Source organism: Lolium rigidum, chromosome 3 (assembly GCF_022539505.1).
Source record: "Lolium rigidum isolate FL_2022 chromosome 3, APGP_CSIRO_Lrig_0.1, whole genome shotgun sequence".
NCBI lineage: Eukaryota > Viridiplantae > Streptophyta > Magnoliopsida > Poales > Poaceae > Lolium > Lolium rigidum.
In genome coordinates, this window is record NC_061510.1 from 309496062 (window position 1) to 309508106 (window position 12045).

Sequence of the window (12045 nt, forward strand, 5' to 3'; positions counted from 1 at the left end):
TATCTTTTATAGTTGTTGCGGAGGTTTTTGTGTTTATCAAGGATTGTCATGCTTTGATCTTGAGGCGTGGTGATCTCCATCACGTTGCTTGCTGGATTTATCCCCTACTTCAGGTTGCGTTCCGCGCGTAATTGGGGGTATCTACCTACCCGGGTTCTCGCTGTGAAAGATCGGGCAACACCCGAGAAGGATGTGCTGGGTTCCCCTTATCACCATGGCAGCGCCGACCAGGGCGAGCGCCACCGGGTCGCTCCGCCGCGAGGAAGGGCACCGCCCCATTTGGGCCCGGGAGTCACAGAGGAAGAAAAAACCGCCGTCGCCGGCACCGTCCGGGCTTTGTCGCTCTCACGGCAGCGGCTAGTGATGGGAGATAGCGGGCGGCCGAGGCCAGAGGGTGAGGGGGAGTGACGGGAGTGAGGAAGGTGTGATTTTGACTTGGCATAAGTTCCAACAAACTCATGTGTTTTCATATTGCACGTTATTTGTATGATGACTTGGCAGGTATTGGTTGATCACTGAAGATGGCATGACGATGATGGTCGCTCCATGCCTCCATCGCAGCATCAATCATACTCATGGATCACGAAATTCATATATAGTAGTAGGAGTATGATGAATTCATTCTACGAGATGAGCTTGATCGAGGTCCTTTTTAAAATGTGCGATCTGTAGGTTCTCCACGGCGAGCTTCTTGAAGTTGCTGTTCCTCTTGGTTCTGAAGAAGACGCCCCAGTTGTATGCCCGGTACCTGGGCGGGCTGTCATCTCTCACCAACTCCTCCAGCGGCTCGATCATGGCGCCGCTGCCGGGGTTGAAGAAGTAGGGCAAGGAGAACCTCTCCTTGCGCGAGTTCACGGACGCCCGGTGCTCCGCGCTCTGGTACCTGTCGTTGCTCCACACCTGGACGATGTCGCCGACGTTGACGATGAGGGAGCCCGGGACGGGGCTGACGCGCACCCACTCGCCGTCGGACAGGCGCCGGACGTCGAGCCCGCCGACGTCGTCCTGGTGGAGCACGGTGAGTGCGCCGGCGTCCTTGTGGCGGGTGACGCCGAGGGCGAGGTCGGGGCTGGGACAGGGCGGGTAGTGGTTCAGCCGGACGAATGTTGTCGGTGTCTGCAGGTCGTCCTTGAAGAAGCCGTGCAGCCTGTCCGGTTTCAGCCCCAGGCTCCGCGCGATCAGCTCCAGCAGCTTCAGGGCCAGCTCCTCCATCGCCTTCGCGTACTCCTCCAACGCCTCTCTGCTCGCACAAATAAGTAAGATTGAGCGACATGGACCGATTTGAACGCCTCTCGAATCGAATGGAACAGGGTTGAAGCGGTCAACCTGAACCCGGGAAGGTCCTGGGGCCACTTGTTCACGAACGCGAGCTCGCCGTCGGCCACGGCCGCAGGCGCGGGCGGCGGCGGCTCGCGTGGGAAGAAGTCGAACACCTCCTTCCAGTCCCTGACGTTCTTGGTGTGCTCCGACTCGTAGTACCCGAGCGGCGCTACCTCGTCCCTCCGCACGGCGGCCTTCCGCTCCGCCGGCATCGCGAAGAACGCCCGCTGGGCCTCCAGCGCCCGCGCCATCGTGTCGTCGGGCACGCCGTGGCGCACCACCACGAAGAACCCCCACTCCCGGCTCGCCCTGCCCACCTCGGCCGCCAGCGCCTCCACGCCGGCCTGGTCGCCCGCGGCGAGCGGGGAGAGGTCGATCACCGGGATGCCCGCAGCCTCAGCGATGACTGCCTTGGGACGGTGCTCGGGGGCCTGCACGAAGGCCTGGTCCATGGAGAGGCTACTCATGGCGACCGGTGTCAGGACGATCGAGCTCTCGGTAGCACGTTCTTCTGATGAGTGGTGGCGACTGGCGAGTATTTGTTCTTAAATTCGCGGATGATGAGAGGAGCAAAACGGGGGCGCTACGTTTTGTTGGGTCGAATGAATCACGACGAATCTTCGATAGGTTTGTCTGCATCTTGTGCTGGCGTGTCGTGTGCCGGCACAGGACAAGCTACCGCGCTGGCTGTTCGGTTCGGTGTGTTCTTTGTTTGTGACGTCACGAATGATCTATGGCGTTCCTTGACTGCGAACGCACGGCACAACGCATCTGGAACGCTTGAATTTCATCTTTTTCGCGGCAAACAACACTTGTATCAGAATAGTCCCGAGCAGTTCATATCAGCGTTTTGGTTAATTATCCGGTTACCGGACCACCCGGGAAAACGTTCCAGTAAAATAATCTCGAAAATTTTGAATTTAAAGAAAACCTTCTTTAAATGGTTCTACCAACGTATTTGAAATCAATTTTAGATTTTAAATTCATTTGATAACCAATCGGGGTCCTCCCTGATTTTTTTCCCTAGCAGAAACCAAAACCTTGGTTCAGAAAGGCTAGAGCCTAAAGCAAGGGGCTGCCCTAGCTAGCGCTCGAGCGCCAGGGAGGGATTAAGCGATCGGTTTCCAACCAAAAAAAAATTCCATTTTTGGCAAATTTTGGACTGTAGTGGAGGCTATTAAGGGAAAGTTCACATGCATGTTGAAACGGACGAATCTGGCGATGTAAGCGGAATCTTTTCCAAATTTCAAAACTCAAAACGTTTTATCTCACAAACGACAACTCCGATTTAAGATCTGTTTTCACCAATAAATCCGTCTCGACGAGGTCTTCAAAACTAGCACCCATGTTGATATATTTCGAGAAACTTTTTTCGACTAAAAGTTATCAACCCTCTCCTATTCGAATAATCAACCCTCAGTACTTGAGTGATCAACGGTAAATGTATAAAATTATCAACGCTAGTGCGAGTTATTGAGGAAAGTTCATGCATGCATGTACACAAAAGACGAATTTGCTTGATGTCAGCGAATCTTTTTCAAATTTGAAAATTCAAAACGTTTTAACTTTCAAACGACAACTCCAAATTAAGATCCGCTTTCACCAATAAATCCGTCTCGACCGGATCTTCAAAACTAGCACCCATGTTGATATGTTTCGAGAAACTTTTTTACGGCTAAAAGTTATCAACCCTCTCCTATTCGAATAATCAACCCCTCGGTATTTGAGTGATCAACGGTAAATGTATAAAATTATCAACTGCAGTGCGAGGTATTGAGGGAAAGTTCTGCATGCATGTAGAAACAGACGAATCTGCTGATGTCAGCGGAATCTTTTCCAAATTTCAAAATTCAAAACGTTTTAACTTTTAAACGACAACTCCAAATTAAGATCCGCTTTCACCAATAAATCCGTCTCGACGAGATCTTCAGAACTAGCACCCATGTTGATATGTTTCGAGAAACTTTTTTACGGCTAAAAGTTATCAACCCTCTCCTATTCGAATAATCAACCCCTCACGTACTTAAGTGATCAACGGTAAATGTATAAAATTATCAACCTGGTGCGAGGTATTGAGGGAAAGTTACGCATGCATGCACAAATAGACAAATCTGCTGATGTCAGTGGAATCTTTTCCAAATTTCAAAATTCAAAACATTTTAACTTTCAAACGACAACTCCAAATTAAGATCCGCTTTCACCAATAAATCCGTCTCGACGAGATCTTCAAAACTAGCACCCATGTTGATATGTTTCGAGAAACTTTTTTACGGCTAAAAGTTATCAACCCTCTCCTATTCGAATAATCAACCCCTCCGTACTTGAGTGATCAATGGTAAATGTATAAAATTATCAACCCGAAAGTTAATTTTATTTTAAACATTTTACCAAATATTTTTTAGTTTAGAAGCTATCAACCCGGTGTCCTGTTATTTATTAACGGTAAATATAAATAACTACCAATCCTAAAAATCTAACTTCATTTCGAATATTTTGGCGACTCTTTTTAGTTTACAAGTTATCAACCCGGTGCTCCGTTATTTATCAATGGTAATTATAAAATAACTACCAATCCTAAAAAGTATTTCATTTAGAATATTTTAGCGAATATTTTATTTTATTTTACAAGCTATCAACCTGGTGCCTCGTTATTTATCAACTGTAAAAATAAATAAATAATAACCCTAAAAGTATTTCATTTAGAATATTTTAGCGACTCTCTTTTAGTTTACAAGCTATCAACCCGGTGACCCGCTATTTATCAATGGTAAAATATAAATAAATATCAACCCTAAAAATTTAATTTAATTTAAAAAATGTAGCGACTCTTTTTTTGTTTACAAGTTATCAACCCGGTGCCGTTATTTATCAACGGTAAATATAAATACCTAGCAACCCTAAAAAGTAAATTTCATTTAGAATATTTTAGCAACTTTTGTTAGCTTACAACTTAAAACGAGTACTTAATTTGAGTAGCAAGTGGTAGTTCATTTGAGTTGCAAGTGGATCTTCCCACCCGTTATTTTCCCCCTTAAAAACCACTGACCCGAAAAAGGGAATTGCAAAAGAACCCCATTAAATATGAATTACCGTATGAAAATAAAACCAAAAAGGGAATTGCAAAAAGGGAATTGCAAAAAGAGAATTGAGAGCCTGCCTCGTCTTTGAAGAAAAAGAGTGATATGCTATGTGTATGCATGCAACGGCTTATGAAAGTGTGAACGCTCATTAAATGCAAATCCATGAGATGATCTGTGCATGTGCATGCATGCGGTGTGAACGCTCTTGGCTACATGCAACTTGCAAAGTAGTAATAGAAGCTGTTAGTGTGAATACGTGTGAACGCAATTAAAACACTAAGTGATAAAAAGGGAATTGACTCGCTTCGCGAGCGCTTTCGCGCCATGGAAAGTGATTGCTCAAGCGCTCGATTGCCAGGGAGGGGATTCGTAAAGCAAGGTAAGTACACTAATCTTATTCATTCAGATCTTTGTTTGCGAGGAATCATATTTTTTAAACAGAAGGCTCGACCAACCCAACTTTGAATTAACAAAGCCCTCAACCGGCTAGAGAACAACCATAACAGAAAAAGAAAACGAAAACTAGGGTTACTAGCTAGAGATACAAGCACATGTGCTAAGCTAAAGCCTAAACCAAGAAGAGACCATGCAGCACGGAACAAGGCTCCAAAGTACAAGATTTACAAAGGAGCCCGAGGCCTCATCTAAACACCGACAACTTAGCCGGAAACTTCGACGCACGAGCCGCCACTCCGTGGAGCTGCACCAAACAGAAGTAGCATGCTAGGCTGCCTGCCAGAGGACCACCATCACCAAGGGAGCTAGCTAAGGATGTGTTTGGATTGTGGGCATAAAAAGGTGGCTATGGGTACCCCCAACCACGTGGCTGGGGTTAACCACTTTTTCTGTTTGGTTGAGTTGGTTAGGAAAGTGGTTAACCACAACCATGTTTGTGTTTGGTTTCGGGGGTGAAAGATGGCTGTAGTGATATGATCACCTCTTTGTTATGATGGTGAGAATACCTCATAATACAAGCTTTGCTACATAGATCAATCCAAGTTTGGCATGGCTATATCAAAAATCACCTCAAGTTTTGATGCGAAATATCACCTTCAAATCCCGTGTCTTCTTTGGTACCTATGCAAAATATAGAGTCAAATTAGGCAACAGATCTAGCTAAGAATATGTCCACATGCTAGCAAAACAAAGCGTGCATCAAAGCCACAGATCTTGCTAATCTAGCTAGCTATCGATTGGAAGGACCAACAACGTCCATCGCCGCAAGCCCTGCCGCACGCCCTACTGCACGCCCTGCAGCTCGCCCGCCGCCGCGTGTGCACTGCCGCGCTTGCTGCAGCTCATGCCCTGCCGCTCCTCCCCGCGCGTGCCCTGCAGCTCGCCCGCCGCCGCGCGTGCCTTGCTTTCCGCCACCACGAGGAAGACGACAGAGACAAAGAGGAGCAGTAGATATGGTAGGGTGTGGGATTACCTTGCCTAGGACGAGACCGACCGCCGGTGTTCCTCAATTTTTGTCTCGCACGATGGAAGTGAGATTGGATCTGCCGCCGCCGCCTGGGAGCTTTGTGGTTTCTGGAGAAAATAAGGAGGGAAATATATAAGCTTTTGTGGGGTTTCGCGGGTGTTTTTCTCTTTACGGCGACGGTGACCGACAGAAATCCTCCCGCGGGTGATTCTAGCTGCTCGCCCACGAGTGGTTGGCCTCAACCAGCACTTTTCTGGTGGTTGGCCTCAACCAGCTTTTGGGACAAATTTGGCTACCCTCAACCACCCCACACTTCTAACCAAACATGTGCTAACCACTTAAAAGATGACTACCCATAGCCACTTGAGGGATAGCCACCCATCCAAACACATCCTAACTGTACAAGTGAGCAGGCGAGGTTCCAAAGTTCAAAGGGGGAAACATTCACGACAGCGCCTCCAGGAAGGGACACGGTGTTCACGAGCGTCGTCGCTATGGGCACGGGGAAGCCGTGAAATGATTTCGCATGAGCTTCAACACTCACCCCGAGAAAAAGCCTAACTCTTTGCAACTGCCATCAGGACAGCCACTGACAAGGGATTAACTTATCAATGCCTACGGGTTGTAGACTAGGGTTTAGTTGGAAGTAGAGGGCAAGTAGATCTCGAAGGTTTCAGCCGAAAAGTACTCGACGATTACGAAATTAGGGTTTGAGAAATAATGATTCGATGCTTTCTTTGTCCCTCGACCCCCCCTTATATAGGAGGTGGTGTCGAGGGATTCGTATTGTACAAGTTACAGAGTCCGGGAAGGTTTCTAACTCCTCCCGCAAGATTACAAATACTGCTTCCTATTACAACTCTAGCTTTCCTTAACAATAACTTAGGCTTCCGAATCTTCTTATTCTTCGAGTAGTGGGCCTTCGATAAACCCCGGGTACTATCTTCGGCAGGCCCATTGGGGATGCCTATGTCGGTAGCCCCGAGATTTTGCTTGAATCGTAGAGTCGGGGAAAATCTCCACTGTTTATTTTTACTCGACAACTTAAAACTTTTCTATATTTCTTCACATAAATTTCTATATTGTACGGGGATAATGGTAGTTGGGGCTAGTTCATCTGACGGATCAGGTACTAGTTAACTGCTCTAGTGGCAATCCGCAAATACCTACTTCAAAATCACGTCCCTGGACATGATTTCGGGATACTGGTGTAAACTTCGACAGGTGCCTCTTAAGGTCTTACCATTCTGTCAAGTCCCAGTCATATTTATCGGGTACCTAACGCGTCCGTTAGGATTTTTCTTTGTATCTAATGATACGGATAAAAGTAGCAAACCGACGTCAGAGACGGCGCCACGCCTCACAGAATGGATCTGGGGTCTTACCTTCGCAAAGTTTTGCGGCATTCAAAAATTGATCGCAACTTCGGCGTTCTGAGAATATATTGTCGAGTGCTTATTCGGCTGTTGGAATGGCACATTTTATTGAGTCAAAGATGACTTATATTACTCTCCCGATGGGAGTATATGCAGAGTTATTTATAACTCGAAATATACTCTTTTGCTCTTCTATCTTTCTTCTTTTCATTCTCGTCTTTTTTTATAATTTCATCGGGCACGCGAACAGCGTTCCCGATGGGAGTAGCCCCCGAGGCTACGGCCAAGGACTTGTGCTTGGTTGTAGGCTCCACGCCTTATGCTGCTATATTTTCTTTCTCTCCCGAAGTTTTATAATTTCTCGGGTGCGCGAACAGCGCTCCCGATGGGAGTAGCCCCCGAGGCTATGAACAAATATTTGTATTTGATCATAGGCTCACGCCATTTCTATTTTGTCTTTCTTGATCTTTTCATTTTTTCAAAGTAGCCCCCGAGCATTTGACCAAAAACTTGTATTTGATCAAAGGCTCTCCAATATTTTTGCATGTCGCCTTTTGATGCAACTGTTGAGTCGAATTTTTTTTTCTGCCAAGGTGACGTTATTGCTGACCATAGCCACGATTTTAAGTCCAGAAATCGCGAGAAGTTTTCTCCCGCTGTCCTGCGGACCCAAATTATCCATTATCTTGACACGTCGTGTAAGTGGGGGGCACACGTTCTTCGCTTTTCCTGGCGCACGTACCGTAACTTCTCCAGTGTTAAAATACTTTTTTACCCTTGTTTCCACGTGGCTATCATCTGCCGCACACTTTTTCCATCCTACGGTCCGCCGCTTCACCGCACCTCTATATAAGATCTCCTTCTTCTTCCCCGAGCACTTCTGCTCGCGCCGTTCTCCTGCTCTCCTCTGCAAAACCTCCTTCTGCGCCCCCCAACCTCCTAAGCTCATCTTCTCCAAGCTGCATTCCTGCGCCATTGTTGATGCCACCGCGTCGGTTGATCAAGCACAGCACGCCTGAATCGTCAATGGCTGCCGCAGATCTGGGAAGCGCGGAGTGGGAAAGGTCCAAAATTTCCACCCAGGACATCAATCTCCTGAAGAAACTGGGGATTAACAAGAAGCCCAAGACGCTGTGCTTCCCTAGTGAAGAAAGCTACCCAACCCCTCCAATGGGGTATCGGGTAAGTTTCATCGACCATCTCATCCGCGGTCTTTCCGCCCCCATTCATCCTTTCCTCTGCGGATTGCTTTTTGTTTATGGCCTTCAACTTCACCACCTCACGCCCAATTCTATCCTCCATATCTCCATTTTTATCACCCTTTGTGAGGCCTTCCTTGGCGTCCAGCCCTAATCGGGCGCTATGGAAGCGCATTTTCTTTTGTCGCCGTAATGGCTCTCCCAATGTCGCCTATAATATAGGCGGCGTTGTTATTTCCGTTCGCCCCACAGTCGATTACTTCGACGTCAAACTCCCTGACTTAGTTCAAGGGTGGCGTAAGAAGTGGTTGTACATTCAGGAGGAAAATCATGGATGTGCTGAAGACAACATCCCTCCTTTCGATGGTGCCGAAAAAATCCTTCGCCGCTCGCTCCCGGGATGCCAGAGGCTACCGAGGAAGAAAAAACATCGACAGAGGCCTTGATGACTCGCATCCGTGAGTTGCAAAATACTCGCGGCAAAGAGTTGTCAGGTATCCAAATCACAGCATATTTTCTTAGAACTAGAGTGCAGCCTCTTCAGGCTCGCAAATACCCTCTCTGGAAGTATGCTGGCGACAAGGACGTAGATCGGTTGTCAGCAGATTTGGAGGTCAAGGACTTAGAGAAGCTTGTCCGAAAAATCTCTTCTCTCAGCAAAAGAGATCCTATCCCTTCTTCTTGTCGTGTAAAACCGTACAGCGCCACCAATGCGCTTCCCAAGGTAAACTTTGTCGATTGATTTGTTATTGCCTTGCTATCTTTTGTAACTCCTTTTTTGACATCTTCCCTTATTTTTGTACAGAACCATCCCAATCTTGTCTCGCTTCCTCCCCTTCCTGAAGGTGGAGAAGTCGAGGAAAGGGCCGTTGTCACCGACGACAACCAAGATGCCCCCTCTTTTGCGAATGAACCCGCAGATTCTCACAAATCTGCGGGATCTTCTAAAAAGGAGGCTACCTCTGAAGGCACTGCATCGGCACAATCCCCTCCTCCTGCTGTTTCTCCCAAGAACAAAAGGAAAAGGAATGATGTCGAAGATTCCGGCACCTCCAAGGCCGAAGAAGTTGCTCCTTCACGTCAGAAGGCAACTTATGATCCATACCTCGAGGTCCTCATCAGTTTGTAAGTCACTTTTTTTTATTTTTGTACTCGAAGATTTTTTTATCTTGCTTTTTATGTTGCCAACATTTAATCGCAGTGATGATGAGGGAGAAGTACCAGCTTTTGATGTGGCTGCTCGAACGAGTACGTCACATACTCTAATTGTTTCGGATGCGCCAGTTGAAGGAGAAGAATCCTCGCCTCCTCAACAAAACGCCGGCGCTCCTACTCCTCCTTCAAGCCCCCTTGTCCCTTCACCGAAAAGGGCAAGGATTGAAACAGTCCCGGAGCCTACCCTCCAATTGAGTAGCTCCTCTAACCCTCTCTTGGATGATGTAAGTTCTTATTTTTCTTGTCACTGTCTATATTTCCTCTGTTTGCTTCTTTATGCCATCATATTTTTCCCATACCGACTTTTTCTTTCTTTATTCTTCTTTGACAGCCTATGATCAAAGACCTTATTCGCATCGGTGCCCAATTCATTGGCTACCGTTAGTATGCCAGCCAGACTGAAGGTAATAATTCTTTGCTGGTTCTTGTTTATAACTTCTTGCTCTTGTTTTATTGCAATTTTGACAGTCCTTGATTATTTTGGCAGAAAAACTTGCAGAAGCCAACAAGCTTGCCGACACGCTTACTCAGAAGTTAGAACAAAGTGAAGCAGCTTGCAAGAAGGCTGAACTTGATGCTAGCAGTGCTAAAGCGGAGGCTGATAAAGCCAAGGCAGAAGCTGCTGGTGTCAAAGATCTTCAAAAAAGACTTGATGATGCCAAAACTGCCTTGAACGAGCACAAAGCCGCGCAGGCTACTCGTGAAAAGGCGATCATCAAGCGCTTGATCGCGCAGAACCGGCGCTTTGTCGGTATTTAGTCGATCCATTCTATTTTTCTTAGACCTGCTCCCTCTTTTTTTTTTACTTTACTTACTGATACGTCTCCAACGTATCGATAATTTCTTGTGTTCCATGCCACATTATTGATGTTATCTACATGTTTTATGCACACTTTATATCATATTCGTGCATTTTCTGGAACTAACCTATTAACAAGATGCCGAAGTGCCAATTCTTTGTTTTCTCGCTGTTTTTGGTTTCGAAATCCTAGTAAAGAAATATTCTCGGAATTGGACGAAATAAAAGCCCGGAGGCCTATTTTCTCACGAAGCTTCCGAAGTCCGAAGGAGAGACGAAGAGGGGCCACGGGGCGCCAAACCCTAGGGCGGCGCGGCCCCCTTGGCGCGCCGGCCTGTGGTGTGGGCCCCCTGTGCCGCCTCTTGACCTGCCCTTCCGCCTACAAATAGCCTCCGTGACGAAACCCCCGAGCATCGAGAGCCACGATACGGAAAACATTATCGAGACGCCGTCGCCGCCGATCCCATCTCGGGGATCCTGGAGATCGCCTCCGGCACCCTGCCGGAGAGGGGAATCATCTCCCGGAGGACTCTACACCGCCATGGTCGCCTCCGGAGTGATGAGTGAGTAGTCTACCCCTGGACTATGGGTCCATAGCAGTAGCTAGATGGTTGTCTTCTCCCCATTATGCTATCATTGTCGGATCTTGTGAGCTGCCTATCATGATCAAGATCATCTATATGTAATTCTATATGTTGCGTTTGTTGGGATCCGATGAATAGAGAATACTTGTTATGTTGATTATCAAAGTTATGCTTATGTGTTGTTTATGATCTTGCATGCTCTCCGTTATTAGTAGATGCTCTGGCCAAGTAGATGCTTTTAACTCCAAGAGGGAGTACTTATGCTCGATAGTGGGTTCATGCCGCATTGACACACGGGGAGTGACGAAACCCCTAAGGTTGTGTTGTGCTCGTTGCCACTAGGGATAAAACATTGATGCTATGTCTAAGGATGTAGTTGTTGATTACATTACGCACCATACTTAATGCAATTGTCCGTTGTTTTGCAACTTAATACCGGAGGGGTTCGGATGATAACCTCGAAGGTGGACTTTTTAGGCATAGATGCGGTTGGATGGCGGTCTATGTACTTTGTCGTAATGCCCAATTAAATCTCACTATACTCATCATGATATGTATGTGCATTGTCATGCTCTCTTTATTTGTCAATTGCCCAACTGTAATTTGTTCACCCAACATGCTGTTCGTCTTATGGGAGAGACACCTCTAGTGAACTGTGGACCCCGGTCCAATTCTCTTTACTCGAAATACAATCTACTCGCAATACTTGTTTTTACTGTTTTCTCTGCAAACAATCATCTTCCACACAATACGGTTAATCCTTTGTTACAGCAAGCCGGTGAGATTGACAACCTCACTCTGTTTCGTTGGGGCAAAGTAGCTTGGTTGTGTTGTGCGGGTTCCACGTTGGCGCCGGAATCTCCGGTGTTGCGCCGCACTACATCCCGCCGCCATCAACCTTCAACGTGCTTCTTGGCTCCTCCTGGTTCGATAAACCTTGGTTTCTTTCGAGGGAAAACTTGCTGATGTGCACATCATACCTTCCTCTTGGGGTTGCCCAACGAACGTGTGAAATACACGCCATCAAGCTCTTTTTTTGGCGCCGTTGC

The 12045-nt window shown here is 47.0% G+C and overlaps 1 protein-coding gene across 1 annotated transcript; it reads right to left on the bottom strand.

Moving 5' to 3' along the window:
• Positions 1–607: 607 nt before the first annotated feature.
• On the bottom strand, positions 608–1792 carry LOC124699840 (flavanone 3-dioxygenase 2-like). Its single transcript, XM_047232075.1, has 2 exons — positions 1327–1792; positions 608–1240 (listed from the first exon to the last, which is right to left on the bottom strand). The coding sequence occupies exons 1-2, from the start codon at positions 1785–1787 to the stop codon at positions 619–621; spliced, it is 1083 nt and encodes a 360-aa protein (XP_047088031.1). The 5' UTR covers positions 1788–1792; the 3' UTR covers positions 608–618.
• Between the last annotated feature and the right edge of the window lie 10253 nt (positions 1793–12045).